This window comes from Lasiosphaeria miniovina (genome assembly GCF_030549165.1).
Source record: "Lasiosphaeria miniovina strain SMH2392-1A chromosome Unknown B0T26scaffold_1, whole genome shotgun sequence".
NCBI classification, from domain to species: domain Eukaryota; kingdom Fungi; phylum Ascomycota; class Sordariomycetes; order Sordariales; family Lasiosphaeriaceae; genus Lasiosphaeria; species Lasiosphaeria miniovina.
In genome coordinates, this window is record NW_026848220.1 from 1,066,342 (window position 1) to 1,092,848 (window position 26,507).

A 26,507-nucleotide genomic window follows, 5' to 3' on the forward strand; every position below is an offset into this window, starting at 1 on the left:
ACAACGTCTTTGCGCAACCCCCAAACACAAGTTCGAGGGCGGACGAGCGACGAGGATGGGGAAGAGACGAGTCTCACGGAACCAGTTCTCCCGTCTGGGAATGAGGTTCAGCGTCCAGTGTCTGGCTTGGCTCGACCAGAGGCGTTTCTGAAAAGCCAGAACTTGTCATGCATGTTTGAAGAAGCATTTCCAGTATGTGAGACGAGAATGCCACGTCACACTTTGCACATATGGCCTTTAAATTGAAAACCTCAAGCAGTCGGGTGTCTACTGTCTACCCACGGCATGGCTCGTAGCGACAACAGGCTCCAACCCTTCCCCAAGTTAATTAACTTGCCTCCGCCAAAGTCATACCCAAGCTGTTGGTATGAGTTGCTTGAACCAACCAATCGGCCGTGATATCACACTTGATAGATAATCCACTTGCAAGACTGGCCGCGTAGTCTCTAGCCATTTGCAGTGTCTAATTAGCTTCTTGAGGGCTCATCTCTCAGCTGACCGGAGCTCCCGCGCAGACTAAGCTGTATGTGACCGTTGACGCATAGCTTGTACTTCCCTGCATTATCTAGCGCTGTTTATCGGGAAAATTAACCCCGCGTTTCTGTCGAACGACTGAAAGTTCCGACGTGACACCTTGCAGGGATTCCGGAGTGCTAGCCACGCTATCGCACCACGCCGAGTCGAATGCCACCTTGCAATGAGTTTCTAGTTGAAAGGCGGCGTCCATGGAGTTATCCCCGTGTCACCAGAGGCAGATACTTCATGCCGAGACCGGTGTTTGAAGCCTGAGCTTGCATGCGACGGGCTGGCTGAGGGCCTCTGAATGTGAGAGAGGACAGAATGGGTTGGTGGGCGGCAAGTTCGGAGGGTAGTTATTACGCACAACAGAGATCTTTAAATACAACGGCGAGGAGAAGCGTGCTTGATAGTACGTAGACAGAGGCGGGGAATGGGGGAGGGTCGGGACGGGAGAGGTCGGACGGGAAGGGGGGTCGGAAGGGAAGGGGATCGGAACCCGAAGCTATCATTGTTATAGGACGACCGTGCTCTTGCAGCCCGCAGGGTCTAGAGTCTAGGCCGAGGTTGGAATGGATCTGCCACTCCCCGTACACCATCGGAGCCCGGCACGACGTCACACAGCGCATCGTTGATCGCGGATCCGTCGCCGGCCAAAGTGCGAGTTTACGTCGCATCCAGCCAGTTGCGCTCACCTCCGGACTCGTCGACTCGCTCGTTGCGGCTGGGTTTCAGGACCATGGCCTACGGGTATAAAGAGTTGAAGTCGGCGGCAGTTTCGAGAATTGAAGCCAAACTGCTAATCACGAGCTTTTGTCAGTCAAAACCACTCGGACCTTGTTCATATTACCCAGCACACCGCCAGTTCATCTCAGTGTCCCCAACCCAGCTTCGACAAGATGTCGACTCCCCAGGTCGTCCAAGACTTTGTTGATAACATCCTCCCCCAAATCGGAGGCAAGCCGGCGCTTGAAGAAGCCGTCAGGTCGGCCAACGAGCACGCCCGTGGGGTCATGATTGTCGAAACGCCTCCAATCGTCGATGCCGATAGCTACGTCAAGTACATGACAGGCTTTCTCCATTGGGTGCCATGGGAGAATTCCAAGTCGACTGAGGTCTTGAAGAAGCTCTCCGTCTTCTACTATGTGTTAGACCAGCCAGCCCTGGCGCCGTACCAGAACGCCATCTCCCCCGACTCGGAATACAAACCGCTGACCCCGTTGTCGGCGTGGATCGTCGAGTATGCCAAGGCTGTAGGAGCCTTCATGGCCACCCCGGAATCACTGACACCGCAAAAGTTTGACACGTTCAAACGGGCCCGGCTCTTTCGGGTCTGGGAGTGCGTGAGTCCGGATGGCTCCGCGTTCCATTGCTTCAATGACTTCTTCTCGCGCAAGCTCGCCAAGCCCCGCATCGTCGCCGGCCCCGGCGACAACCATACGCCTGTGTACCCGGCAGACTCGCTGTGGGCCGACAGCTTCGACGTCGACGACGACTCCAACACGTGGGTCCCCGCCGACACGCTGGCCAATCACGACCCCGGCAAGATCACGGCCAAGGGGTGGACGTGGAGCATCCAGGCGCTGCTGCAGGACAGCCCGTACGCGACGGCGTTCGGCGGCGGCGTCTGGCTGCACTCGTTCCTCAGCACGTTCAACTACCACCGCTTCCACGCGCCCGTCTCGGGCACTGTGGTCGACAGCCGCGTCATCCAGAACGCCGCCTACCTCGACGTCATCGCCACGGGCAACACGCTCGTCCCGCGCCGCAGGATCCACAAGGACGTCGGAGGCGCTGCACGTGCACCATACAGCCTTCCGGACGTGGGCGCCGAGATTGACGCCGAGGACCAGTCGGGCTACCAGTTCCTGCAGACGCGCGGCTGTGTTGTCATCGACACGACCGGCAGCCCCGACGGCGACATTGGTCTCGTCGCCGGTACGTACATGTCACCGCGATCCGCGGAATGCTGCTAACCCTTTCAACCCGGATGATTAGTGCTCCCCATCGGCATGGCCCAGGTGTCGTCGGTCAACCTGACGGTCAAGCCGGGCGACAGCATCAAGAAAGGCGACGAATTCGGCTTCTTCCTGTTTGGCGGCTCCGACATCGTGACCGTCTTCCAGGCAAAGGCCGGCTTCTCGGCGGCGGACCCCAATACCTTCAACAAGGAGACTTCGGTCGACGAGGAGGGGAATGAATTGCCGTACACCTTCTACGGCACTTCGTTTGTCAATAAGGCCTAATCTCCAAATTAGACTCTTAAGGTTTGGATTTTGTTGAGATGATTGATGATTTTCATTGCCGAGGAGGCGAGTTCTGTTGAGCAGAGGTTGAGTAAGCGATCAAAGTCGGTCAACAAGTTGGAAAACAACACCCGAAAGAGAAAAAAACACGTCTTTTAGTGGTAGTCCAAACATGCCTGTATTTGTTCATCTCAACTTACCGTGCATCTCCCACATTTGCCTCTGATCACGTAACTCAACCAGGAAGGAGCTCCGAAGTGCAGGCAGACTGTTTTAGATCGAGGAGTGATTCCCCGCTCCTCGAACCTCGACACTTCTCCATCTGCACACCTAACCCTGCCGCGTACCTTCCACATGTAATTACGCAGTCCAAAAGAAGTGTGGAGCAGGCTCACCCCAACTTCCCGGCAAGCCCGCAGCCAAACCCACATAAAGTCTCGAGCAATCTAGCTGCTTCCCATCAACAGCTCAGACCAACGGGAATCTCGATCCAGCGTCAGTGGTTTAGTGGTAAAATCCATCGTTGCCATTCCTTCCGAGCAGTGAAGTCGATGGGCCCCGCGTTCGATTCGCGGCTGACGCATTCCTTTTTGGCCGCCCATCTTCTCTCTCTCGGTTGTTTTTCTTTTCTTGCGAGTTGTTTACAACAATAATAGGTATCCCATTGAGGACTAGAAGAAATACTTAACAAACGGCGACTCCGTGTCTCCGCGCGCGAGGGCCGCCGCGCGCTGCTGCATCCACTCGAGCCGGTTGTCCTTGACGACGAGCTCCTTCTTCCTGCGCTCCAGCTCCGCCCGAAGGCCCGTCACCTCGTCGACCAGCCGCGCGAGCGTCTTCGCGTCCGGCTGTCCCTTTTCCGGCTGTCCCTGTCCCGGTTTCTCCTTCTCCAGCAACGTTTGCAGCTGCTCGGGCAGCGGGTCCCCGGTGCTGCCGGCCGAGGCCCGCGGCGTGTCGTTTGCAGACGAGTCGCTCTCACTATCTCCGCGGCTCGCAGTCCGCGCCAGCGCCAGGCCCAGCTGCCGGCGGGCCTCGTCGAGGTCGTGCTGCATCTGCGAGATGCGCAGCGTGTGCTGGTACTCGAGCCCCTGCAGCTGCTCCTCGAGCGCGCGCGCGCGCGCAATCTGCGTCTCGAGCGTCGCCTCCTGGATGCGGATCGTGTCTTGCTGCGTCTGGATCGTGTTGCCCTGCGACCGGATCGTGTCTTGCTGCGTGCGCTCCGTCGCCAGCTGCACCGCCCGCTGCGCCGCCTGGGACGCCCGTTGCGTCTGCATCGTTGCTTGGAGTGCCGTCCGCTGCTGGTGCAGCGACTGCGCCGACGCCCGGAGCTCGGCCGCGTGCGCCTTTTTCAGGTCTTGCAGCTCGGCCTCGAGCGCCTTCTCCTTTTTCGTCGGCCCGCCGAAAAGCGGCAGCGAGAGCAGGCTCGGCCCGCCACCCAGCTTGTTGTTGGCGTTTGGGCTCATTGTGTGCTGTGTCGTGTTCTGGAGCTCGGATGTGTTCTGGAGCTCGGATGTGTTCTGGAGCTCGGACGTGTTGATGATCAATCTCTGGGCTGCTGCTTTTCATGACACTTCTCGCTGAACGATCGACAGAGGTGGTGAGGTCTCGGTCTGTCCAACAGCGCGCGTGCACGTGGCTGTCCATACACACCCCCAAGGCGTTCATGTAGGTCCCGCCACACGCTTGCCTATTGGGGTGAATGGAATTTCGGGCTTCCTCGGCGAGACGACTCAGAGCCTTACGGGCATTTTTTGGTGTCCCCCACCCTTTTAGCACCCCAAGTGAACGAAAACAAGGCGGCTTCGTCCAGCAAGATAAAAACGCCAAGCCCTCCGCCCTGCCTGGATTTGGTTCCAGTCACGTCGGCGAATCGCCACGTTCGTGCTAAATGTGGCGGGGAAGCTTGGCCCCTACCGGACACCCACAGGGTTGATTTGCCTCAGCCCTGGCAAGCTTTGGCAGTGTCGTCCCTCGCTGCACCAGCAGTGCACACCGTGCGCGTCTCATCGGGGATCGATGCCGAGGCGGTAGTCGGTACAAGCTCAGGCGTTTTGTTGATGCCTTACCGACGTCGAGACCCAGGCATCTACGGCGGGCAGCAATGCCGGAGCTAAGACTGTCCAAGTATCGCTTCACACCGTCACCGGTGATGGCATCAAGCTAGGGTTTCCGGCCGAGACCTAATTAATCGGTTCGCATCGGTCCATGTGTCTTGTTTCCCGGCGGTAACATTCTAGATAGCAATTGCCAGACAGATTGCTACAGACTTGAATGGGAGTTTCTTTCTTCGCTGTTGTCTTCTCGACCTTCGTTTTTGTCTTCTCGAAATTGGCGACGAGGCCCGATCGTAGGACGCGGTCCAGACTCGGGTCGATTGTATGAAGGGCGGCAAGGATTGCCCGAGGAAAGCAAGGTCAATAAGAGTCGACGGCCCATTGTCCTCCCCTATTTGCTAAATTTCGGACAAGAGACTTCTTCCCAGCGTACAACTCATGCACATAATACGCGGCAGCATGACAGTGATCTCAAGACACGGCTCGCGCAGGTGGATATGTGCGTCGAGTATGGCTGTTCGTGCTGTGACTTTGATCGTGCTATGGAAATGAGCTGTTCTCGCGCCGCTGCACGTGCGGCCACCGCTGGCGCCAGCACCAGGTTACCGGCGAGCGGCGCTGGGTGGTGGAACTGTTGGTTGCCAAGGCGGCTGAGGAGCTTGTTGGTGAGGGTGTTGGCTCGAGTAGTAGTAATGAGGGTGAGGATGAGGATGAGGACGGTGGTGACGACGACGACGACGACAGCGACGACGACGATGACGACGACGACGATAAGTACTACACGCGGTGCGACGTGACGCCGTCCTCGGTGCGGGTGGACTCAGACTGGGGCGATCTCGACGACGCATGAGTTGGGTGACGGGTTAGAGCAATTGACGGACTGGTTTACCTACCTTTGCGGCAACATACTGATGGTTCTGACGAAAGTCTTCGCATATGAATGAGAGGGGCTCTCTTTTGCAAATTAGTTTGTAACCAACACAAGATAAAGTCTTAAGCGCAGTCAGGATCACAATGGCATACCACACGACTGAACAGGTCGAAAGAATCCACCATTTTCCTAACGACAAGGGCGCTACTGTCTCATGAATGAATTAAGGGATGGTTTAGGCGGTGTCTTGCTTGTTCTTTACAGACTTGGTCATTATGGCATCGTCATTGAACTCAAAGTTAAAGTCTTGTGATTTGGAAACAGCCTCCCCTTGACTGACAACAGCGTCATCAAGTCAACTAGCCCAACAGAGGAATACCTAGGGTGAAACACAAAGCTGCCTTGGCTGGGGGGCCTTGCGCTATAGTTCCCCTGTGGAGCTGGCCACTGCAGATCTGGGAGCCTTAAGCTATTTAATGCTGAGAATCGCACACTCACTAGGGACGACTCACCCTCGACGAGGCTCTGGCCAAGAAGCTCCCAAACGCGCGAAAACACACCGCGCATAAGATGGCAGGCCCATGCAGATGGAATTTGGCCTTGGCGCAGGATCATTGGCTCAAAACATTTGTCCGGACGACCTTGTGCCCCGCGTTTGTTCATACAGACTCGACCCGCAGACAGCCAGAAGAGAGAAAAGGAAAGGAAACTCGGCACCCGGCAAGCTGGCCCTTCCGATGCAACACGAGCCTGCACCCCGTATTATCCCCGTCGCTCCGCCCCGCCGTGCAACCGCCACACAATCTCGATGGTGCTATTCTAACATCCGGGGACGTAGGTTAGCGATCTGTGCGTCACTTGTGGAGAATAAGGGGAAGCTCACATTGCCGATATTGTAGTCCATTAGCGTCCGGTCTGCAACAGGGTACGACAACGTCAGCACCAAGCCAGTCTATTGCTCAGAGAAAAAACTCACGGTTCTCCAGCGTCTTGCCGCCCCAGATGAAGCGGATCGTGTCGTTATTCTCCGTGTCTTTCTCGGCCGCCAGCTTCGCCTTGACGGCGGCAATGGTCATGGTGATGGGCAGGTCCTCGAGCGTCATGGAGCGGCCCTCGATGTTACGGAAGAAGACCGTCTTGAGCACGATCCCCGATGCGCCGGCCGCCGCCGCCGGGGTTGGCCGAGCGGGCTGTTGCGGCTGCTGCAGCGGTGGCTTCTCGGCGAGAGGGCCCTTGACGTCCCGGGACGGATCGTAGGGCGGCGGCGGCTCGACGCTGCGCACGAAGAAGATGGTGTCGCCCTACGGTGCGGTAATAAATCAAGGTCAGAATGAAAGAGCTATCAGGACTGTCGATAGGCGGGGGGATTTGATGTCTTTCTCGTTACATTTTGGACCTTGTGAAACGAGAGCTGCTTGCTGTCTTTTTCCGGTTAGCGATGGTCGGAGGTTGGCAGCGCAAGGCTCCGTGATCTGCAGCACTCACTGTCCTCGAGCACCTCGCCCACAAACACCACCATGACCGAGTCCCACTCGGTCGCTTCGCCCATCATCCTCGCGATGGCCATCTTGAGGTCCTTGACCGTGTTTGTGACGGGGAAGTGGCTGAGCAGCTGGGGCTCGCTCGAGTCCGAGTTAATCTCCTCGATCATGAGGTACGTCTTCTCTGCCGAAGCCGAAGACATGTCGGAGGCGGCCATGATGATAGCCAGTGAGTAAATCGGATGAGATGCGACAAACAATATGGACGCAAGATTGAGAAAACAGCAAAAACGCAAGAAAGTGAGAAGGAGAACGAAAAGGACATCGAGCTCACCATTTAGTAGGACGATATGTAATTATGTATTTCTGAGCAATTTCCATCCAGAGTCAGTCGCGCGCCCCCCACGTCGGACGGGGTGCCTGAATACGCCTCGACGAGGCTCGCAAAAGCGACAACTCAATTCCCCTAGGTATCAAGTTGCCACGCTTAGCGCCAAAAACGTGGCAGTCGTTAGCAGGTTTGCCAGGCGCCTTTCAGCGGCGCTGCCCGGGCGGGCTCCCGACTGGCGTGCACTGCCCCTTTCTAGGTTCCTCCCCGTCACTCAATCAATCCACGCCACTCGTAGCGGCCTGGCCGAGTTTCAGTCCCACTGAACGACAAATTGGCTTTTTTCATGGCAGTCTCGATTCCCCAAATCTCATAACCGTTTCTTCCACATGCACCGAGCCAATTAACATGGGCCAAAAGATGTCGGCGGCCGACCGAGCAAGCGGCTCCCCGTCGTCCTCCGGGACCGACTCCGCCGAGCAAGACGACTTCGAGCCGTGGAAGATCTGCTGGGAGGTCAACTTGGCCTTCTACGAGGTGGCCAGCGGGCCGCAGACGTGCCTCGTATGCTGGAAGACCAACGACTACGGCGGCGGCGTGTACCGGTCGACGCTGTGGATGTCGGTGCGGTGCTGGAGCGGCCACGGCCAGGGCAACTTTGACGCCTGCGAGCCCGGCGCCGCCCCCGGCATCTGCGCCCGCTGCGACCAAGACTACCTGCTCGACGTGCTCAAGGGCAAGCACGCCTGCCGCCGGAAGGGCTGTCGCCGCCTGGTGCGCGTCAACGAGGGCATGGTCCGGAAGAGGCTCGCCAGCGCGCCGGCAGAGACGCTAAAGTGAGCGAGGTACCGCTGCAGGTTTCGAGATATAGACTGACACTGGCCGCAGCAGCTTCTCGGCACTGGTAGAACGGAGCAAGGTGTTCGAGTGCATGGTGCACTGCGACGAGGTAGCGTGCAGCGACGACGGGCCGCCGGCGCCGACGTGCGCCCACGACCAGAACGTGTGCGACGACTGCGTCCGGACCGAGTTCGAGGGCAAGATCCGGGCCAACCGCCTCAAGGACCTCAAGTGCCTCGACCCGGACTGCCGGAAGGAGGTGCCCAGCAAGCGGGTCCGCGAGCTGGTCGGGCCCGAGGCGCGCAAGATGTGAGTACTGTCCCAGTCCGAGAATCGCCTCAGATGTCCGCGGTCTGCATGCTGACTACACCTCACAGCTACGACAAGAAACTCGCCCTGACTTCCATCTCCAAGAACCCCAAGTTCCGCTGGTGCAAGTGCGGCAGCGGGCAGATCCACGCCCCTGGCGAAACATCCCCAGAATGGAAGTGCCTCAACTGCCCGCGGCAGAACTGCTACGTGTGCAACGACATCGACATCACGACATGCGCGCACCTGCGAGCGGTCAACGCGGCGCGCAAGCACCAGCAAGAACAGCAGCGGCGGGCGGCGCGGGCGGCACTCGAGAAGAAGCAGGCCGAGGAGCGCGAGAACACGGCGGCGACGCGCGAGCACCTGGCGCGCACGTCCAAGCTGTGTCCCAAGAAGGACTGCGGGCTGCGTATCGCGCGCGCCGCCGGCTGCGGCCACATGACGTGCCGCGGCTGCAGCACCGAGTTCTGCTGGGTGTGCAAGGTGATTTGGAAGAACCGGGTCCCGCTGCACCTCGACACGTGCTCGCTGGCCGCGACCAAGAAGACGACGCTGGCGGCGCTCGACAAGTCCGACTATGCCAAGGGCTGGCAGGACGACAGCCGGTACGATGATTCGGCGGACGAGGGGATATGGCTGTTGGACGGGCATCGGTAGGTAGCGTAGGTAGGTCGATGACAGAAATATAATGCAAGCCAAAGAGTTACAAACCTTTCACACACTTCCAGCCGCCAATACCAAGTTACTATCCGGGGTATGCTGTTGTCCAGAGCATCCGCATTAGCGTACACGATCTGGGAAGAGGGCATAGACGTGGAGTGACAATTTCGGTCCACGTTTAGTTGACATTCTTCATTTTCAGAGCTTCCAGGGGCCACAGAGCACCGCCAACTTGTCTAGACCAGTTTTAGTGGTCACGACCTGAGTAGCGCCTGAATAAAGCGGCGAGGGGTGGTGTGGTCGACTAGGGGCTGGTGAGAACAATCGATGCGAAAAGCAACAAAAATTACGCGAGGAAGAACTTGGCGCGGTTTTTAATGAAGGGTGTAGGCCGCTGCCCACTGTAATAAAATTGCAACGAGGAAGGGTGCGCGGTTTTCGACGAGCAGTGGGCAGCGAGCGGCTCACATAATGCACACCGCGCACTCTTTGCTGAATGAAAACGTCTTCTTCTAGCATCCCGGCCAGACAGAGTCAGCGCTTTCGAGGCTCTCCTCACCAAGGGTGTTGACAGGAGTCCAAAAATAAGAATAACTGGACGCCACTGACATGTGCCGCCGAGAACGGGCACAGCTTCAATTGACTCTGCTGAGGTAACGGGGTGTTCCGCTAGACACTGAGGTGGGCCTCGGTGTCCACTTCAGCTTCTCCGCACGAACCAATGATATACACCATCCCCACCACCACGCCAATAGCACAAAATCCAACACCGACTGAGCTTCCTTTCAGCACACATTTCTAGACCGGAGCGCGCGGCTAGAAAATTCGCACATAGCCGCAAGCCTTGAGGAATCTAACCGAGCTGTCATTGGTCAGATCGGTCGAAAATCTCCGGTAACGCGGCTATGGTTGTAGACCGTGCGACCCCATCAAAACGCAAAACAGTGGGGAATTGGTCAGCACCTAGGCCACCGTACGGCACGTACATGATGCGCGTGCGCATCTTTCACGTGGCCCCGCGAGCCCCGGACACCCGCAAAACCACCCACTTCCTGTCCGGTAATTCGTGATCCTTTTACATAGTCAACATAGAACATAGAAGAATACAACCACCAACCCCCCTCCGCCTTTCTCAACAGCTACTATATAGTAACTAGTGCGAATGACCTCGTCATTCTAACAATCTGAGCTTGGCGGGCAATTGTTGATTCGTGTCGCACGGACCTGGCCTTCATGCCTGCATTACGCGCCATTGAAGCCATTCCTGGCCAAGAATTCCACCTCCCTCTTTCTATCCCTAGATTCGGACCTCCGGATCAGGCTACCTGGAGACCGGGAGCGGGCGATGACATGACCTAAGCTGTCTCCAAGATAGCGTAGCTCCTACTCGTTTTTAAGTAGGCTAAGCCATATTTACCTAGCGCATCACAGGCGCGATCCGAAACCAACAACCCCCAGGGGTTGCTGAATACGCCACTAAGAATGACGAACTGGGTACCCCAACAACCCCAATCTGCGACACTCACGCCCCGGCGGCACATCAGCCCTGCGCCTCCCCAATTTTTTGTTAGACCTTAATCCCATCTAGGCATTAATTTTCAGAGTCTCCACAAAGCCCACCGGGAAGCGCAACAAATCGCCTTATGCAGATCTTCTTACCTGTCCTTCGGGAGCTTGAGCTAATCGGGGCCTGTAGCGAGCGTCTTGGTAAGAATTAACTACCCACTGACGTGAGTCACATTGTCAATGGGGATTGTCGCACATCATAACGACTCAGCTTAATCTAGAACACTATGTTGACTTAGCAACTCTTGCTAACATGAGCAGAGGTTATCTTGGAACTGGGACTCGCGGGAACACTAAATTTAGACGGGGGCACATTCTGCGGCACCGGCTCTAGGGCCGGCGGAATGGCCAATATGAGGCGCGACTGCGCCGGCTTCTAGAGGCACTGGATGCAAATGGCACGCAAGCCTGTTTATTCTACCGGGCGTCGTTACGGCACGCATGTGTAGGATTCGTCACACCATTGAAAGCCGTCCGGACGGTAATGACTCGGTGCTTGGCCGCTAGGCTCAATATCCACACAATGTTTCAGTTCAAAACACTTCTCTACCTCAGGTCTCCACTTTCGATAGAGTCGGAAGACAAATATAGAAGCAGACAACGTAAGGCCTTTCAAGCCGACCTCGTGGGAAAGACACATGAAACAGGCACAGGGCTGCATCCCGAAACCCAGCGCCGTGTGGGTTGGGAACCGAGGAAGGCGAGAGTCTAACTGGCCGTGAAACCGCCTGCATTGTTGGCTCACAAGATGCTCACCGCCGCCCTTGCCCGAGTGTTGGCTGAAGCTCGCCACCAACCGAAACAGCCTTAGCATGTGGATTGCAGTTGAGTGGACTTATGCGGTAGAAGGATAGCTTTATGTAATCAAGTTAGTATATTAAGTACTAGATGACACCCACCCAACCTCACCAGCCATCTCACCAGCCTTGCTTCATCTTGAATAGCGCAATCCCATCTATCTGTCAGTCTGAGCATTCACCACAGTCCACTGCCACGAACACACTTTCGTCAACGCCGATACCAGCACCAAACCCGTCAATATGGCTAGCCCAGGGCTCTCGCAGGAAGATAAGGACTTCCGTGACGCTTTCAACAAGATCTACGACCATGCGAAAAGTCAAATGGACAAATATGCCCTTCCTAACGAAGTCCAGCGCAAAACGAAAGAGCTCCTGCAAGCTAGGTTCCAAGATGAAGCCGTCATCAAGGCCCAGACTCCACTTATAGTCAAGGGTTACGTCGCTTCAGGTGACTACAAGGCCGCGACGGCCAAGCTGATGAAGCTATATGTCTCGCCACCTACTAGCGAATCCGGCGGGTCGAGCAGCGGCCTGTCCGACACAAGCGCAACGGCCGAATTCACGTTCAAGTACCGCGACCTGCCCGAGTTTCAAGGCAATGCGGCCGTCGCGGCCTATATTCTCCAGAAAGAACTGAACATTCTCGGATCCAGCTACGGTAACGACCTCGTCAAGGAAACCGTAAGGATTATGAAGCACGACGCCAAGCCCAAGTCCCCGCCCTCCACCGTTGCCAAGGGCGAAGCCGCCGCCGAATGGGTACACAAGAACGATACAGAGTACAAGGCCCACGTCGAGAACTCCTATAAACAGGCGGTGGTCAACCTCAAGAACCAAGGGACCCAAATCGGCGAAAGGCATCTAGCTGCCTTTGGCGGCCTGGGAGACTTGGGGACCCTGAAGAAGTAAGCTGTAATGGGGGCGAAGCGAGCCGGCGCTGGCCTGCTGCGCTCGTGAAGCGAACCACGGGGGAATATCTGATAAATTAGTTCCTAGATAAAAGAGCCGAGGCAGGACCTTCTCCTCTCGGGCACTGGCTGCCAAGAATATAATTTTCAGTTTCGCTTGCCATGAAGCTATTGGTACCGTGGATCCAAGACATGGTTCACCGGACATGCGCCGCCTCTTGTTTGCAACCAAGTTCTTTGCCAAGAGCTTGGTCTGTTTGTGACGTTCCTGTTGACTCATCCACCTTGTTCCGCTGTTATGCCCCAGTAGATTTCTGTTACGCTCAAAGCAGTCAAGAGAAGTGGTCAAAAGCGTTTCATGGAAGAAAGAAGTGCGGGAAGCCCTTCTTCATATAGGAGTACTTCACCTCCAAGCGCTACTACGACTCGGGCGAGATCCCGGGTCGGCGAGATCTACCACCCCTGGAGCAGCTGGAAGATTGCTGCCTCGACCAATCTCATTGACAGCACCAGCAAGGGTCTAGGCCAGCGCGTCGAGGAGCTGCTCGAAAAGCTCAACCTAGGAATCAAATCCTTTTGCGCGGCACTCCTCCACGTATCCGATCTCAGTATTGGCGACGACAGTGAGAAGGTCGAACACTATGTTCGTATCACGCTATCGGCCACCTTCTCAGGTTTTCACTTGATCTTTTCCATCCTTTTTGGGACGCGCGATGGAGAGATGGGACTGGGATATTCCAGGCCGCTGCTACAACGCTTATCTCATCCCCCAGGGCACCGCTTCCCACCCCTACGTCGACAAGATTTACCGTGGCCTCACCTGTTTTTACCTGCAATTCATTCTTTTCGTCTGCCTCCTCAGTGTAGCTATTAGTACCAGAGCCAAAGACACGAGGCACGATCCGACAACTCTTCCGAAATTCACCCGGGGCACGGCGGCCTCGGCCCTAGGATGATCATAGTAGCGGCACTGTACCAGTATCCACTCCACCTGTACTCGTTCGTGGCGCTGCGGATTTCCAACTAAGATATTTTGGAGGGAGAATCGGAGAACAACTGGGGCTTTGGGCAGGTCATGGCTCTGGGGCTTGCCGTTAATACTTTCATTAAGGGGCGGGACTGCAACACATGAAGATATCCCAATGTCGTTCCCGCCGCTAACTACGATGGTCAATAGAGGTTGCCGAGGCTTTTAGGTGCTGTAACGAGTTATTGGGTTCAAACCCGGCACCACTATCGAGGTCCCGACTCCAGATCGGGACTCTCGGGTGACCCCATTTCACCCTTATACTAGCAAAGCCGTCTCCGAGGAAGATAGTGCCATTCATCAATGGCGGCGACTCAATTTCCCTGCACGACTATTGAGGTATTCTTTCCTCACGGAGCTGATCAGCCCACCACATCCCAATACATGCGTTGGCTTCCACATTTCTCTTGCTGAAACCTCGAGAATTGTGACTGCCGACTCGGATTAACTTGGGTGGCAGGACACTCATGGTAACGAATACGAGGTTTAGCAGGACGAATACGGGGTTTAGCAGGACGAATACGAGATTTAGCAGGACATGCAGTCATTATCCACGTCTCTCAACGGCCATTTCCACTTCTCTACTGCTGGCTAATTAGTTGATGGCTCCCCTGCGAAAGAATGAGAGCCGTTGAGTTATGTTAACATTAATGAGAGGACAGAGTAACTGCATCTAAAGATTATAAGCTGGCAAGAGTATTATTTCCAGCTCATGTTCCCATAAGTAACTGTCGTCGTGCGTGAAGTCGTCGCCCCCAGGCAATAATATGCATCCGTACGCCAAACCAGAACGAACAATATCCCATTCCCGCGAGAAACATTAAATCCGTCTACGATGCGTCATTCTCAAGCACAAGTAGTCGGCGACCCCCCTGCAGGTGGGTACTGGGGCAATCCCGTGGCGCAGGCGCAGTACGGTCTGCTGAGGGCCGTCTCCGTGCTGCAGTAGCTGGGCGTGGTGACGGTCATGCAGTACTCGTTGGTGCTCCAGCTGGTGGTCATGCCGGGCGCGCAGTCGGTGGAGGGCATGCACCAGGGGCCGCCCGTGTAGGGCGGGGTCTGGGGCCAGCTATACCACAAGTCGTCTGCGCACTTGCAGTTGACCATGGAGATGACGGTGTTGACGCCACCGGCCAGCGTGCCCGAGAAGAGCGTCGTGGTCAGGTAAGGGGTCTGGCCGCCGCCCGGCGCGCACGTCGTGGTGATCCAGTCCGCGTCGACCGGGAAGCACGTCTGCCCCACCTCGCAGTGCCCATACTGAATACTGCTCGGGAAGTAGCCCGTCTGGCACGTAAGTGGCGGCGGGTCGCTGTGGCAGTACGAGATGGGGAATCCGTAGGTGCATTCTCTGGTGTAGAGGACGGTCGAGCCATCTGTGCATGTGAGCCCGGGAGCGGTCGTAATGGCACTCGGCGGAGGCGTGACTGATGTGATGGAGGTGATGGTCGAGGACGCCGGCACCGTATTTTGCGGATAGGCCGCAGCCACGCCTAAGAGGGCGGCGGCGAGCAAGATTCTGGAGAGCATGATGGTGGTGGCGGTGATGGTAGTGGTGGTAGTAGTGGCGGTGGTGGTGGTGGTGGCGATGGTGTATTTAGGGGTGAAAAGGTGTCGTGTGTGCCAATGGGACGAAATCGCGTCGAAGAAGGGAGGGTGCTTACACAGTAACTTATAAAACAAACTGCTGAATAAGTGACGTCATTCTACAGGGTCGCATTAGATCGAGTTGTATCCCTGCCTGTCGGTCCACCTTGGATAGTTGTGCGCTGATACGAGGCATGATGGATGGAAAGTCGCTCGCTGACGAGAGCCCGGATCCTTCTGCCTGGGCTGCGCCCCGTTCTAGCGGGGAATACGAAGGGCAGGTCCGCAAATGTAATTCGAACCCCAAAAATGGCTACTGTGTATGTGGAGAACCGGGCCACTTTTTCAACTCGTTTCTAACATGATCGGCTGCGGTTACTCGGCAAAATGCTGCTTACCCAACCTCGGTTTGCAACGTTGCGCATGGCGGAGCAGAGGGCTATTTACGAATTATTGTTGTGTAATAACTGCATTAGGGCTTTTCGTTCCTCACATCAGTATCTGAGATACCTTACCCTCTCTGTCGTGCCCTCCTGGCGCGATCGAGCTCCCCACCAACTCTGCCAATGCGACTTCTAGGGGCTTTACCGAGCATTGCTTATAGGGCGCGCTTGGTGTGTTGCTACGTATCAGAGAAGGAATAGATTATAGAACTAGTTTCTAATGAAAGTACAAACAGACTGCTAGATGCTCTGGGTCCCGCCCTGATTGGCATCTATATTCCTCAAACTTGCCGTCGCCTCATCCAAATCTAACCACTCTCCATGTTGTCAAACCAGACTCCCACCCCTAGGTAATTATCCTGAGCATCCCAATCCCCTACACAGCTAGGGTGTTGATATTCTTGTGTGCATGAGACAAATTCTGCCCCGGGTTCGGCCGTGCCCCTGGTCTTCTGGCCGTCGCCCGGAATTTCGACATCCAAGCTCTGTTGCACCCCCATCGCCACGCCGCGACTTTCTGTCTGCGAATCAAGCCTTTCCGGACGTGACGAGGGAGGATCTTCAGCCGTCAACCTAGTCTTGCTTGCGTCCGGGTTCGAGGCCCAGATATACCCTGAACGATACCGGAGAGAGGCCTTGAGTTCATCATCAGACTCGGTCCAACCGCCATGCGACTTGAGGAACCCGGCCGTCGCCCTTCGGCCCCTCTGCTCCGCCAGGAAGACAGCCTCAACAAACCGGGTTCTATCGGAGCCATGAACATTTGCCCCTCTGTCAAGTAATAGGTGCAACATGTCAATACGGCCGTGCTCGGCTGCACCCATGAGAGCGGTTCTTCCCCCCCGTTCTGCCTTTGGCGCATTGACGTCGGCCCCGGCGTCAAGTAACCGAGTGGCAATGCTTAGATAGCCTCGGGTTGCGGCAAACTGCAGCGCTGTTGCTCCTCGACTGGGGGCTGGCGGGCCGTTGACGTCGGCGCCCCTTTTCAGGAGCAAGTCAACCAGTTCCAAGTGGCCGACATCTGCGGCGGCTTGCAAAGCCGTTTTCCCAGCGGCAATTGCGCTCTTGTTAACATCGGCTCCGGAGCTAAGCAAAGTGTTGACCAAGGGGACCTCCTTCACGGCCACAGCTGCAGCCAAAGCCGAAATATGTCCCCCAAAGGGCTCATCGAACGATGCTCCGGCGTCTAACAGATGCTGGACGAGATAAAGTTCGCCGTTACGCATTCGAGCAATTGCGACGGTCAGAGCAAGACCAGCTGATCTGGGCTCCCAATTCAATTCCACAAGCAGATTGTTCAATGGGCGGATCTTTGCGTGTTCTGCGGCAAGGATAGCTGCTTCCTTTATTTTCAAACGCCACTCACGGCCGTCCTTGGAGGCAATTGACGGCCCCGCAACCACGGGCGTATGTCCCACTCGCCCTTCAATCGCCGAGGAGGCTCGAAACAGGGCCTTGCGAATATCTTGAGACCCTTCAAGAGTGGCTGTCAAGAATACTTCCTTGGTCAGAGGAGCTCCGTGCTCGATCAGAGTTTCGACTAATTCAAGGTCTGCTCCTTTTCGTATGGCCGTGTCCAAGTATGAGTGTCCAATCCAGTTGGTCGGGTCTTCTGATAAGTCGACATCCCGGCTCAGAATGTTTTTGACGAGCTTCTGGTCTCCGTGTTCAATCGCGTGGTCCAAAACCGAGGGTAGACGCTTGCTGATAACTTCAGACATCATGCCAGTCCCCTCCAAGAACGTGGCCATCTCGTCACCGGGAATTCGCTCCAGGTCGCCAAGCTCTCTAGCTCCAGCATCGTAAAGCATCCGCACTATTTCCACAGATCCAAGTTCGATGGCAGCTCCCAAGGCAGTCGTCCTCATTTTGGTACAGCGCACCCGGTACATACCATCTCTTTTCTTCCTGGTCACAAAACAGTTGACTGGTGCTCCACGATGAAGTAGAAGCGAGATGAGGCCAGAATTGCCTGTCATGGTAGCCCCGAGTAACGCATGATCGAGACGAGCACCCTTGTCTATGAGCTTTTTGTACACATTGACTGTGCTCTCGTCATGGTCGCAGTGACTCTGAAGCCGGTTCAGGGTCAATCTCCCAAGCAGTGTTGCTGGCGCACATGGCAATGCAAGGCTATTGGCTTCCGCGCTAGCCAAATCCGCGTCGGCATCCAGAAGCATTATGATCGATTCGCTTTTGCCTGCATGGCATGCAATCGCCAATGGACATATATCAATCTCCAGTTCCCGAGAACGTGTTTCCCTGGCAGCTGGTATCGGGCTGTTGATAGCTGCACCAGCTTCGTGTGTGAGAAACTGGGCCACCTCGAATTTGCCATGTCCAATGGCCAGACCAAGAGCTGTTGTGTTCAGGGTGTGGCGCTGATGGCGGCAAATCCGATTAGTGCCTGAGAAGAACATGGCACAGTCCAAAGACTGTTTGGCATTCACCTCGGCCCCCCTTTCCATCAGGAGCCGTGCTATTCTCACGTTTCCCATTTTGGCCGCCACCCCAATCGGCGTTGCATTGTAAACGGCGGTCCCGTAGTCCAGTTGGGTCTCGCCGAGGAGCCGGAAGTTGACATCTGCACCGGCGTCCAGCAGCTGCTGGAGGAGCGCATCAAAGCCATTTTCGATAGCGGAGATGGTGGCATGTTGGCAGGGGTAGGCTCCAGCGTTCACGAGCACGCCGACAACTTCGAGGTGACCTTTCTGGGTTGCCATGCTCAAGAGGCATTGCTCTCCCGGACAGGGTTGGGCTCGAAGAGGCTTCGCCCCGTATTCAAGAAGCAACCGAGTCGTCCCTAGAGACTTTCGCCGGTCAGTAATGCCTACGGCAAATTGAAGCGGTGTCAATAGGGTGTCGTCATTTCCCGAGTGGATAACCATGTCGAGATCAACGCCAGTCTCCAGAATGATTCGCAAAAGGTCCAGGCGCCCAGACCTGAGGATGCTGGCAAAACAATGCTCTTTGATTGCCTCGGTGGTGTGGCTCTCGGTCGACAATAGACTGTTGATCTGCTCAAACCCCGCCGATCTCAGTCGCTCTATCATGCCGACCACATGTGCGTCATGTAGACGAACGTCCCTTGCTGACACGCCATCACGTTCCATAACGGTGAAGTTGTTTGACAGAAGGAAGAACTGAGTCAGAAAGGTCCTGGGGACCTCGGGCAGAGGCCGTAGTTGAATCGCGTCGGGCATTATCTGCTGGGGAGTCGGGAAGGTCATGGGATACGAGGGGACCTGAATCATGGTCGAGGATCTCATGAGCGAATGCATAGAAGACCCGGACAGTTGTTGGCTGAGTGGTGCAAGATCGGAGGCTTGGGGTGGTTTGGCTTCCAAAGACAATCCTGTAAACCCGCATTTTAGTGATTCCAAGATCTGAGGTTACCAAAAGAATGCAGATGAGGTCGATAGGTACCTTGAAATCCGGAAGACCACATAAGCCCGATAAACCGCGACCAGGGGCTTTCATTATTCCACGACAGATGCTGCTGTAGAGGACTGGGGCTGCATACGACAATCCCTTCGGGCGTCTTGGGGGAGGGCAAGTCTGTGGTGGATTATAGTCAGCACATGTAAATGGGCCCTAGTTGGGACAGAAATCAGGGACTAGTCACCTGTGTCGATGGTAAACTTTTTACCAAGCGTGAGGGCCGTATGTCGGGGGATTTCTCTTTGTAATTTCTCCGCAGCGAGTCGGACGCCCTTTTCGTAGACACTGCTTTCCTTCCCCAGTTTCTTTCTCTTTTCGACCTTGTAAGCCACAACATCCCAAGTCTGCTTGCCCATGGTGTTCTTCTGCAGACCCCATGCTCTCATTTTCCGTTCGTACGAGGGCTTGCTGCACGAGTTGCTTGTGTTAAGAGACGTCGACATGAGAGCTATTGGACAGGGCTGACCTTGCAAGGAATTCCCGGTCCCTCTTCATAATGTCCATTACCTCGGTGAGGCATTTTCCTTCGGCAATATAAAGCCGCTCAATGTCGGCGCGGTGGGCATCCCAGTCGAGCTTCGGCATGGCTGCAACCACTCTTCCAGATTTGGCTCTGTGGGTTTCCGGGCTCGTGGAATGGACGACAGGTGGAGTGCAGGAGCCGACGAGAGCTGCATGGAGGGCGCAAGACTGGAGGGGGCAAGGAGCGTGGAAGCCAGAAAACTGATAAATCTGAAGGTGAAGGTTTTAAAGAAGGAAAGGACCGTCGAGGCTGCCGAAGCGAAGGGATCGAAGCGAGAGAGTGTCCGATCCGGGACTGGGAAGGAAGGCCCGGAGAGTGGGAACTAGAGCGGGACGAGCCTGGCGCAGGTAACCGGGAAGCTCTTGATTGGCCCGCTGCAAATCCATCAACCTGAATGACGGAGCTGACGCGACCAGACCGGGCAGGTTTTGATTGGAGGATAGCAGAACCATCAAGCCCGGTGAACTGCCGTGTCATTGGCTCTCGTCAAACCCATCAACCACCTACGTGGCTTATCAAACCCCCCATTTTCAGTTCCGTCAAAAAAAATCCGAGACTGAAACGAGCCTGAGGTTGCGAGTCTGGACTGCACTTGCTGTTGGCTGCTCCCAACCCCATCAATTCCGGTCATTCGCCAGTCTCAATCCCATCATCATGCATACCGGTACCTCGGTAATTATCAGCCAGTTTCAAAGCCTTGCTGACATCTACCGCTCTCAAAACCATCCTCCAACTTTTACAACGGACAATGCACCGAGAATGTTCGCAGTGTTCTGAATAGCAGTGTTATGAATAGCAGTGTTATGAATATATAGATAAATAAATAAATAATTCCCACCCTCGCCAATGATCATTTTTCGAGCAACTGTGTTTGTTGACTGTGAGCATTGTTGTCCTACTTCGTCAGCACCCAGTCGAATGCTCGCATCACCCGCATCGCCATCTCCTCTTCCAAAATGGACGAAATAAGTTCCGACACCGTCGTCGAGCTCATGGCCCTTCTCCTCGCACTGCCGTCCACAGCACTCATCCTGGCGAGATGCTACCGCCGCTGGCGACAAAGGCCCTCCAGATCCCCGCATGACGGTCAGTTCTTAATGTGTGCAACAATCCCACTATTATGTTGCGACTCGCTCTCTGACTTTCCGAGTGCACTGCAGAAGAAGAGGCCCTCTCTCTCAATCCCAGCCGCGCTCTTCGCTCTCCGTATCACTCTCCCTATTCCTCGCAACCTCGAACACTGAGCTTCGGCCGCGTCGTGATGGTGATGGATCTTTGGCTGGAGTCCCTCTGACGCAGTAGCCCGATTGTAAGATAGCGGTGGGGGTAACGGATGACTGGTGCTGGCACTGGATCCTAGGTCTCGAGAGATATTCTGTAAAATAATACCACGCAACTCAACAATCCCAAGAGTTTCCCCGGTGAAGATGTAGCTCCCACCCCCAAAGCCCGTCACAAAATTTCCCAACCACGTCTCGCCCTCTGCACATCCGTCGCCTGCTAAATAATTAAACACCTACCCCTGCATCTCAATCACGACCGTCTTCGCCGCCTCCTCCGCCTCCTCCGCCTCCTCCGCCTCCTCCGCCTCCTCCGCCTCCTCCGCCTCCTCCGCCTCCTCCGCCTCCCCCGCCTCCTCCAGCTCCGTGACACGGCGGTCATCACCACCCACCCCCACGCCAGCACCCAACGTAGCCAGCACCTCCTGCGTGCGCCTAGCATGCAAGTCATTCCCGTAGTCGAGCACAAAATCGACGGCGTCACGATAGTCCTGCAGCGCGCAGTCGCGGTACGCGCCGGGGTCGACCATGAACCCCGTCGGCCGTGTCATGGCTAGTACCAGCACGGGGCCGCGCCACTCGAAGAAGGGCCCGGGTTGCTGCTGCTGTGCCCCGTTGCTTTCGGCCATCCCTGCCGCGTCGCCTGTACCAGCTGAGCCGAGAGACGGGATGCACGCGTTCTTGGTCAGCGAGAGGCGGCTGCTGCTGCCGGATGCCGCCGGGACGTGCCACACCTCCAGCATGCTCCGCGTGTCGCGGTTGCGCACGCGGTTGCGCTCTGTGTGCAGCGGTTCCGGGACTGCGGCGGCGGCGGCCGTGTCATCCGGGCCGCTGGCAGCGGCAAAGAAGGGCGCGACATCGGCTTCCTGGAACGAGATGCCCGAGTCTGGGTCCGTGAACCCGCCGATGTGGACGCGGACGAGCGCTGGCGGGGGCGGTGGTGGCGGGGTCGGGGCGCTGCTGCTGGAGGTGGTGGCGGCGGTGGCGGTGTTGGCGCCCACAGGAAAGAGCACGCCCAGGACGTGGTTCTGTTCCCCATTATCGCCGTCGCCGTCATCGCCGTCGTCTGCTATCGCGGACTGTTTCTTCAGAGACAGCGCCGAGAACTCGGCGCACACGAGCCTGTGCACCAGCGCATCGTCGGCCTGGCAGGCGGCAGAGCAGTAGAGCAGCTCCTGGCAGTCGGGGCATGGCGACGTCGGCGGGTTGTTGCAGAGCGCGCAGACGACAATCTCTGCGGTCGCCATGATTGAGATCCCGGGGTTCTGGTGGCGGCGATGTTGGGGAGAAAGTCAGGGTCCGCCTTGTGTGATGGCAATTCTTGACGGAGGACAGACAAATGGGGCTGCCCAAGGCTGACTGCGTTAGGCACCACTTGGTTGCCTAGTTCGGGCTCTGCGTGCCAATAGCACGCTAGCGCTGTATTTTGCACATTTAGACTGGGGAGATCATTATTCCGCCGCCTGCGTCTTCCTTCCACCAAAACAGGCGTGGTACTTGTACCCCCAAGGCATTTTGTTCAAAACACTGCCTAATTACATCAGACAAGCCACATTTCTCCTCCATTTAGACACCATCCTTCAAAGATGTTTTTTTACAAGATGGCGTAAAACCAGGTGCGAAAAGCTTGGAGGAGCGCTTAAAGGGCATGCGGTCAGTTCAGGGACTGGCAATTATAGATCAGATCCGATCAAAGAGAGTTGGATGTGAGAAGGGTTCTTACTTTCTTGCCTAGACGGGTAGTGGCCAAGGAGTGTCAAAAAAAAACGTTTCTTACAACGGGCTCAACGTGCAAAGAGAAATAAGCAAGCAACTACCTTAGTCATTATCGTGCCAGAGATAAGACACAGTGGACCACATAAACATTCCGTAGAGTGGAGAGCATTCAGCCATAGTATCGACGATGTGGAGTTGCTGGCGGAGTCTCGAACAGTTTGTATGGTTAGGGGCGGAGCAAAGCTGCATCAACATTCACACAAAGCCGAAACTATCTTGCACATAGTTCAACAATCAAGCAAGCAACTCCCTGCGGTGTAGTTGAATATCACGTTCGGCTGTAAATGTTAGTTTGTATGCCGAAAGGTCGCCGGCTCGATTCCGGTCGGGGAGATTCTTATTTTTATCGGTGCCCCTCGTGTCTATGCACGTTTGTTTTGCCTTGGATCATCTCAGCATTTGCAATTTTCTTTATTCTAAGGTGCCTCTGACTTCCCTGCCAAAAACGCAAGCCTCTGTCCGTACGCATAAGCGGATTGTGTTGTGGAAAGAAGCCAAGATTAATTAATCTTTCCAAGGACTCCATTATGACGGAGATGATGGTTAGAATGGTGCCGACTTCTTGGGCCTGAACTATTGAGTTTGCTCGTACGTTCTTTTTCTAAGCTGAAAGACGATTTGTTAAGATATAAGTGCAAAGAGCGCGGCCATTCACTGTGGTCGAGGAATTAACTATAACTAGTTCGTGTCCAAATGCGCATTCCACACGTTTAGCTTAACTTCTCAGCTAACATTTCATACGCTTTAAGTATTATTCCCTGCGACTCTTTGTCATTATCGCTGTATTAGCTAACAAATATGGGTTTATTTCTCATCTTTCTCCTGTCTTACTCTCTTAGTCCTGTCTTGCCCTCTTAGTCCTGTCTTACTCTCTTAGTCCTGTCTTACTCTCTTAGTCTTGTCTTACTCTCTTAGCTTATCCTCTTTGTAGAACCTCTTTTCGGGCCTTCTATAGATTCTCCCCACGAACAGCTGAAATTCATACCAATACCTCCTACCGACAATCCTATCGCTCGACGTGGTAAACTCGAGGAGATTGGATAAATTGCCACAGAAACTCGTTTTCGGGACTTTTCTCAGCTTGACGGCTATTAGATCGACGGTTTCTACGGCTTGAACAGACGTTTTTAACGGTTCGAAATCCCCAAGGCAAATATCGTACTTATGCAACATGAATCTGACAACCCTCTGTTCTTTGCCCTCAGCCGAAGAAAGGCGCAGAACGTCGACTGTTGGAAAGTTAGAATAACGCGCTAGTCAGCCACACAGAGGTGGCAGGGCCACGGATTCTATACAAGTGGTGTTGGATTCAGCACCTCAACTTTCTTCATTGATCTCCCTCCTTGTTCTTTTTGGTCCTGCCAGAGGGCCTCTATTATAGTTGTAAATGGTGGCAATGGTGGTGGCAAAAGTAGCCACACCAGCTGAACTGGCCACTTCATTTCAGCTCCCCTGAGCCTCTTTTCACCTCGGATGACCACACCAGAGCTCAGCTGGGATGAGCTCTATTCCACATGCAACCCTTGTCCATCTGACAATAGCCAATCCAACAAGTGGCCTACGGCCACCTCTTTCTTCTAGATAGACAGACACATCAACAATCATCACTTGAACCACCAGTTTTCGGCGTGCAGTTACGCCCTGTCGCTTCCAGTACCGGTACCTGGCGAATCCAAAATCGACATCAGAGTTCCCGATCGTGTTTCAATTAGTTGTAGCGAGACGTAATTTGCGTCGACCGACAGGCGTCGATCATTTCGAAATCAGACCCTGAGGGTGTGCTGCACGCAGCTTCTACGAACCTATTGGCTCTAGATTACCTCGCTGTTTCAGTGCGCCACGACAGCCACGTATACTGCAGGTCGTGCAGGAGAATGCTCAGCTCGTTCTATTCCAATCCACGCCTGCACACAGCCCCCGCCCCCTTTTGACATTTTACTGGACATTTTACTGGTGTCGGTGCAAACGCCACACCTTGACACGGGGACAGGGCTGCAGGCAGCAGTGAATTTCTGGTTCTATATTAGGCAATGGGTTAAGTCAGGTGACCAGCTTTTAGACCACAAGGTTCTAGAAGGATGACTAACCCTTGCCACCCAACTCTTCTATTTCAATCGCCCACAACTTCACGAATTTGATTCCAATCCGTTTCCTTTTTTTTTCAATAGCTTGAGAATTTTCAAATAAAGCCATATACGAAGTTCGATTTGCAGAACGCCCTTGCGGAGTATGCTAAAACTGGCAAACTCCACGATGCGGCCAAAAATCACAGCATCCCCCACAACACTTTATATTATCGATCCAAAAGCAACAATCCAGCCACCTACTCCCAAATAATCAATCAGAAGCTTTCTCCGGCACTGGAAGAACGTCTCGCAGAATGGGTTCTCTTCCAGGGGGTCATTGGCAACCCCCCAACCCACCTGGGAAAGTACTGGTGCCGCCGCTTTTTGAAACGAAATCCTTCCATTTCTACCAAGAGACCACGGAGAATCCACGCAAACCGTGCTGACCGAGCCTGCGAGGCCATTATTCGGCCCTGGTTTGACTCCCTGGAGTTTCTAGGGGTTAAGGCCATTCTGCCGGAGAACGGGTACAATATGGACGTGTCACGGCACGGCGGTAGGCGCTGAAGCCCTACGGGTGCGTGACCATACTATAACCCACTGTAGAATTGCAGCCTGACGGCTTGTAATTCTGGCATCCTTTTGGAAGGTGTGGTGCAGCGGTAGTGGGTATTGCTAAACGCCGTCACAGGACGAAACTGGCATAGCTAATGGGATTGGAGATACCGGTCTGGTTGTAGGCTCCAAGTCTAGAAAGCTTTTACAAAAGAGGAAGTCTGGAGACCGAATTTGGACGACCATTCTAGAGTGTGTTTCGGCCGACGGCCGGTTTTTGAACCCACTGGTTATTTTCAAGGGTGTGAGCCTCCAGCAACAGTGGTACCCACGCGATTTGACCCCATTCGAAGGTTGGGCCTTCAAACCAACCAAAAACGGGTGGACTAACGATGACACTGCCGTCGAATGGCTCGACAAAGTTTTTCTTCCGGCCACTCGGCCGGCCAACCCTAAGGAGAAACTATTACAAACCACTCGACTGTTAGGGTCGTCTGTCTGTAAGGGAGCACGGGCTCCACAGAATGCTGGGGTTGGTAATTATGAAGATAGAACAAAGGGCAAGCTCCTATCGCACGGGTAATATAGTCAAATTGGAATGCCACTCAAAGTGTATGAGTGCAGTGAATGTGTATTGCTTGCTTGAAGAACCAAGCAAGAACTATCTAAGACCGTGGTCACGGTCGTCGTATATATCTATCTACGTAACCAATAACAGTGGTTCCGTTGTCCCGTGGTCCCGCGTCCGGGTCACCGCCCGACCGGAACTGTCCCGCGTCCCCGAGCTCCAGAGCTCGGAACCCTGGAACGCTCCTGATTGGCCCGCGCCAAAAAGAGCATGCCCCACCTTTGTGCATATCCACAGGGAATCCATAGGGATTCGTGACAGAAACGCCTCCTTATTTTGGATGGCCACGGCAGTCATACCACTGAGGAATTTATGTGGCTGGCTTTTACCAACAACGTACAGTTATTATTTCTGCCAGCCCACACCTCTCACGTTCTCCAGCCCGTAGATGTAGCCGTTTTCGGCCCGCTGAATGCTAAGTACAGGGCACCGCTGAATGACTTGCTTTCTGGCCTAACCAGCGACTCTGTAGCTGCAAAACGAGCCTTTTTAGAATGCTATAGGCGCGCCAGAATCTACGGAATGACCGAGTCAAATATCAAGGCTGGTTGGAAGGCCTCAGGGTTGTGGCCAGTCTTCCTAAGGAAGCCCCTAAGCAACAG

At 55.0% G+C, this 26,507-nt stretch overlaps 10 protein-coding genes and 2 non-coding genes across 12 annotated transcripts; 7 read left to right on the plus strand and 5 right to left on the minus strand.

Moving 5' to 3' along the window:
* Positions 1 to 1,304: 1,304 nt before the first annotated feature.
* B0T26DRAFT_758970 (phosphatidylserine decarboxylase-domain-containing protein) lies at positions 1,305 to 2,762 on the plus strand (the record flags this gene model as incomplete). Its single annotated transcript, XM_060446371.1, has 3 exons — positions 1,305 to 2,300; positions 2,352 to 2,454; positions 2,515 to 2,762. Exons 1-3 carry the CDS (start codon positions 1,416 to 1,418, stop codon positions 2,760 to 2,762), a joined length of 1,236 nt encoding a protein of 411 aa, XP_060302100.1. The 5' UTR covers positions 1,305 to 1,415.
* A 493-nt stretch (positions 2,763 to 3,255) lies between these two features.
* B0T26DRAFT_t4 lies at positions 3,256 to 3,345 on the plus strand. Its single transcript has one exon. It is a non-coding gene; the product is annotated as a tRNA-Gly (tRNA).
* On the minus strand, positions 3,268 to 4,297 carry B0T26DRAFT_683159 (uncharacterized protein). The gene has a single exon (XM_060440787.1). It carries the CDS (start codon positions 4,223 to 4,225, stop codon positions 3,434 to 3,436), a length of 792 nt encoding a protein of 263 aa, XP_060302101.1. The 5' UTR covers positions 4,226 to 4,297; the 3' UTR covers positions 3,268 to 3,433.
* Positions 4,298 to 4,863: 566 nt separating this feature from the next.
* Positions 4,864 to 5,666, plus strand: B0T26DRAFT_669648 (uncharacterized protein; the record flags this gene model as incomplete). Its single annotated transcript, XM_060439083.1, has 2 exons — positions 4,864 to 4,908; positions 5,370 to 5,666. 2 exons carry the CDS (start codon positions 4,864 to 4,866, stop codon positions 5,664 to 5,666), a joined length of 342 nt encoding a protein of 113 aa, XP_060302102.1.
* A 783-nt stretch (positions 5,667 to 6,449) lies between these two features.
* Positions 6,450 to 7,386, minus strand: B0T26DRAFT_669649 (uncharacterized protein; the record flags this gene model as incomplete). The annotated part of the gene is made up of 5 exons (XM_060439084.1): positions 6,450 to 6,506; positions 6,571 to 6,602; positions 6,664 to 6,988; positions 7,075 to 7,109; positions 7,173 to 7,386. 5 exons carry the CDS (start codon positions 7,384 to 7,386, stop codon positions 6,450 to 6,452), a joined length of 663 nt encoding a protein of 220 aa, XP_060302103.1.
* A 530-nt stretch (positions 7,387 to 7,916) lies between these two features.
* On the plus strand, positions 7,917 to 9,305 carry B0T26DRAFT_745292 (uncharacterized protein; the record flags this gene model as incomplete). The annotated part of the gene is made up of 3 exons (XM_060444548.1): positions 7,917 to 8,332; positions 8,385 to 8,645; positions 8,714 to 9,305. The coding sequence occupies 3 exons, from the start codon at positions 7,917 to 7,919 to the stop codon at positions 9,303 to 9,305; spliced, it is 1,269 nt and encodes a 422-aa protein (XP_060302104.1).
* Positions 9,306 to 11,790: 2,485 nt separating this feature from the next.
* B0T26DRAFT_683171 (uncharacterized protein) lies at positions 11,791 to 12,743 on the plus strand. Its single transcript, XM_060440788.1, has one exon. It carries the CDS (start codon positions 11,915 to 11,917, stop codon positions 12,581 to 12,583), a length of 669 nt encoding a protein of 222 aa, XP_060302105.1. The 5' UTR covers positions 11,791 to 11,914; the 3' UTR covers positions 12,584 to 12,743.
* Positions 12,744 to 14,461: 1,718 nt separating this feature from the next.
* B0T26DRAFT_628776 (uncharacterized protein) lies at positions 14,462 to 15,025 on the minus strand (the record flags this gene model as incomplete). Its single annotated transcript, XM_060436232.1, has 1 exon — positions 14,462 to 15,025. A coding segment is annotated over one exon (564 nt), but the record flags the coding sequence as incomplete, so codon positions are not given.
* Positions 15,026 to 15,779: 754 nt separating this feature from the next.
* On the minus strand, positions 15,780 to 20,033 carry B0T26DRAFT_683177 (ankyrin repeat-containing domain protein). Its single transcript, XM_060440789.1, has 5 exons — positions 19,544 to 20,033; positions 19,262 to 19,485; positions 19,063 to 19,194; positions 16,051 to 18,991; positions 15,780 to 15,986 (listed from the first exon to the last, which is right to left on the minus strand). The coding sequence occupies exons 1-5, from the start codon at positions 19,660 to 19,662 to the stop codon at positions 15,983 to 15,985; spliced, it is 3,420 nt and encodes a 1,139-aa protein (XP_060302107.1). The 5' UTR covers positions 19,663 to 20,033; the 3' UTR covers positions 15,780 to 15,982.
* Positions 20,034 to 20,373: 340 nt separating this feature from the next.
* Positions 20,374 to 21,225, plus strand: B0T26DRAFT_683182 (uncharacterized protein). Its single transcript, XM_060440790.1, has one exon. It carries the CDS (start codon positions 20,557 to 20,559, stop codon positions 20,842 to 20,844), a length of 288 nt encoding a protein of 95 aa, XP_060302108.1. The 5' UTR covers positions 20,374 to 20,556; the 3' UTR covers positions 20,845 to 21,225.
* On the minus strand, positions 20,957 to 22,127 carry B0T26DRAFT_669654 (uncharacterized protein; the record flags this gene model as incomplete). The annotated part of the gene is made up of 2 exons (XM_060439085.1): positions 20,957 to 20,975; positions 21,121 to 22,127. 2 exons carry the CDS (start codon positions 22,125 to 22,127, stop codon positions 20,957 to 20,959), a joined length of 1,026 nt encoding a protein of 341 aa, XP_060302109.1.
* A 775-nt stretch (positions 22,128 to 22,902) lies between these two features.
* Positions 22,903 to 22,990, plus strand: B0T26DRAFT_t5. Its single transcript has one exon. It is a non-coding gene; the product is annotated as a tRNA-Tyr (tRNA).
* Positions 22,991 to 26,507: the final 3,517 nt, after the last annotated feature.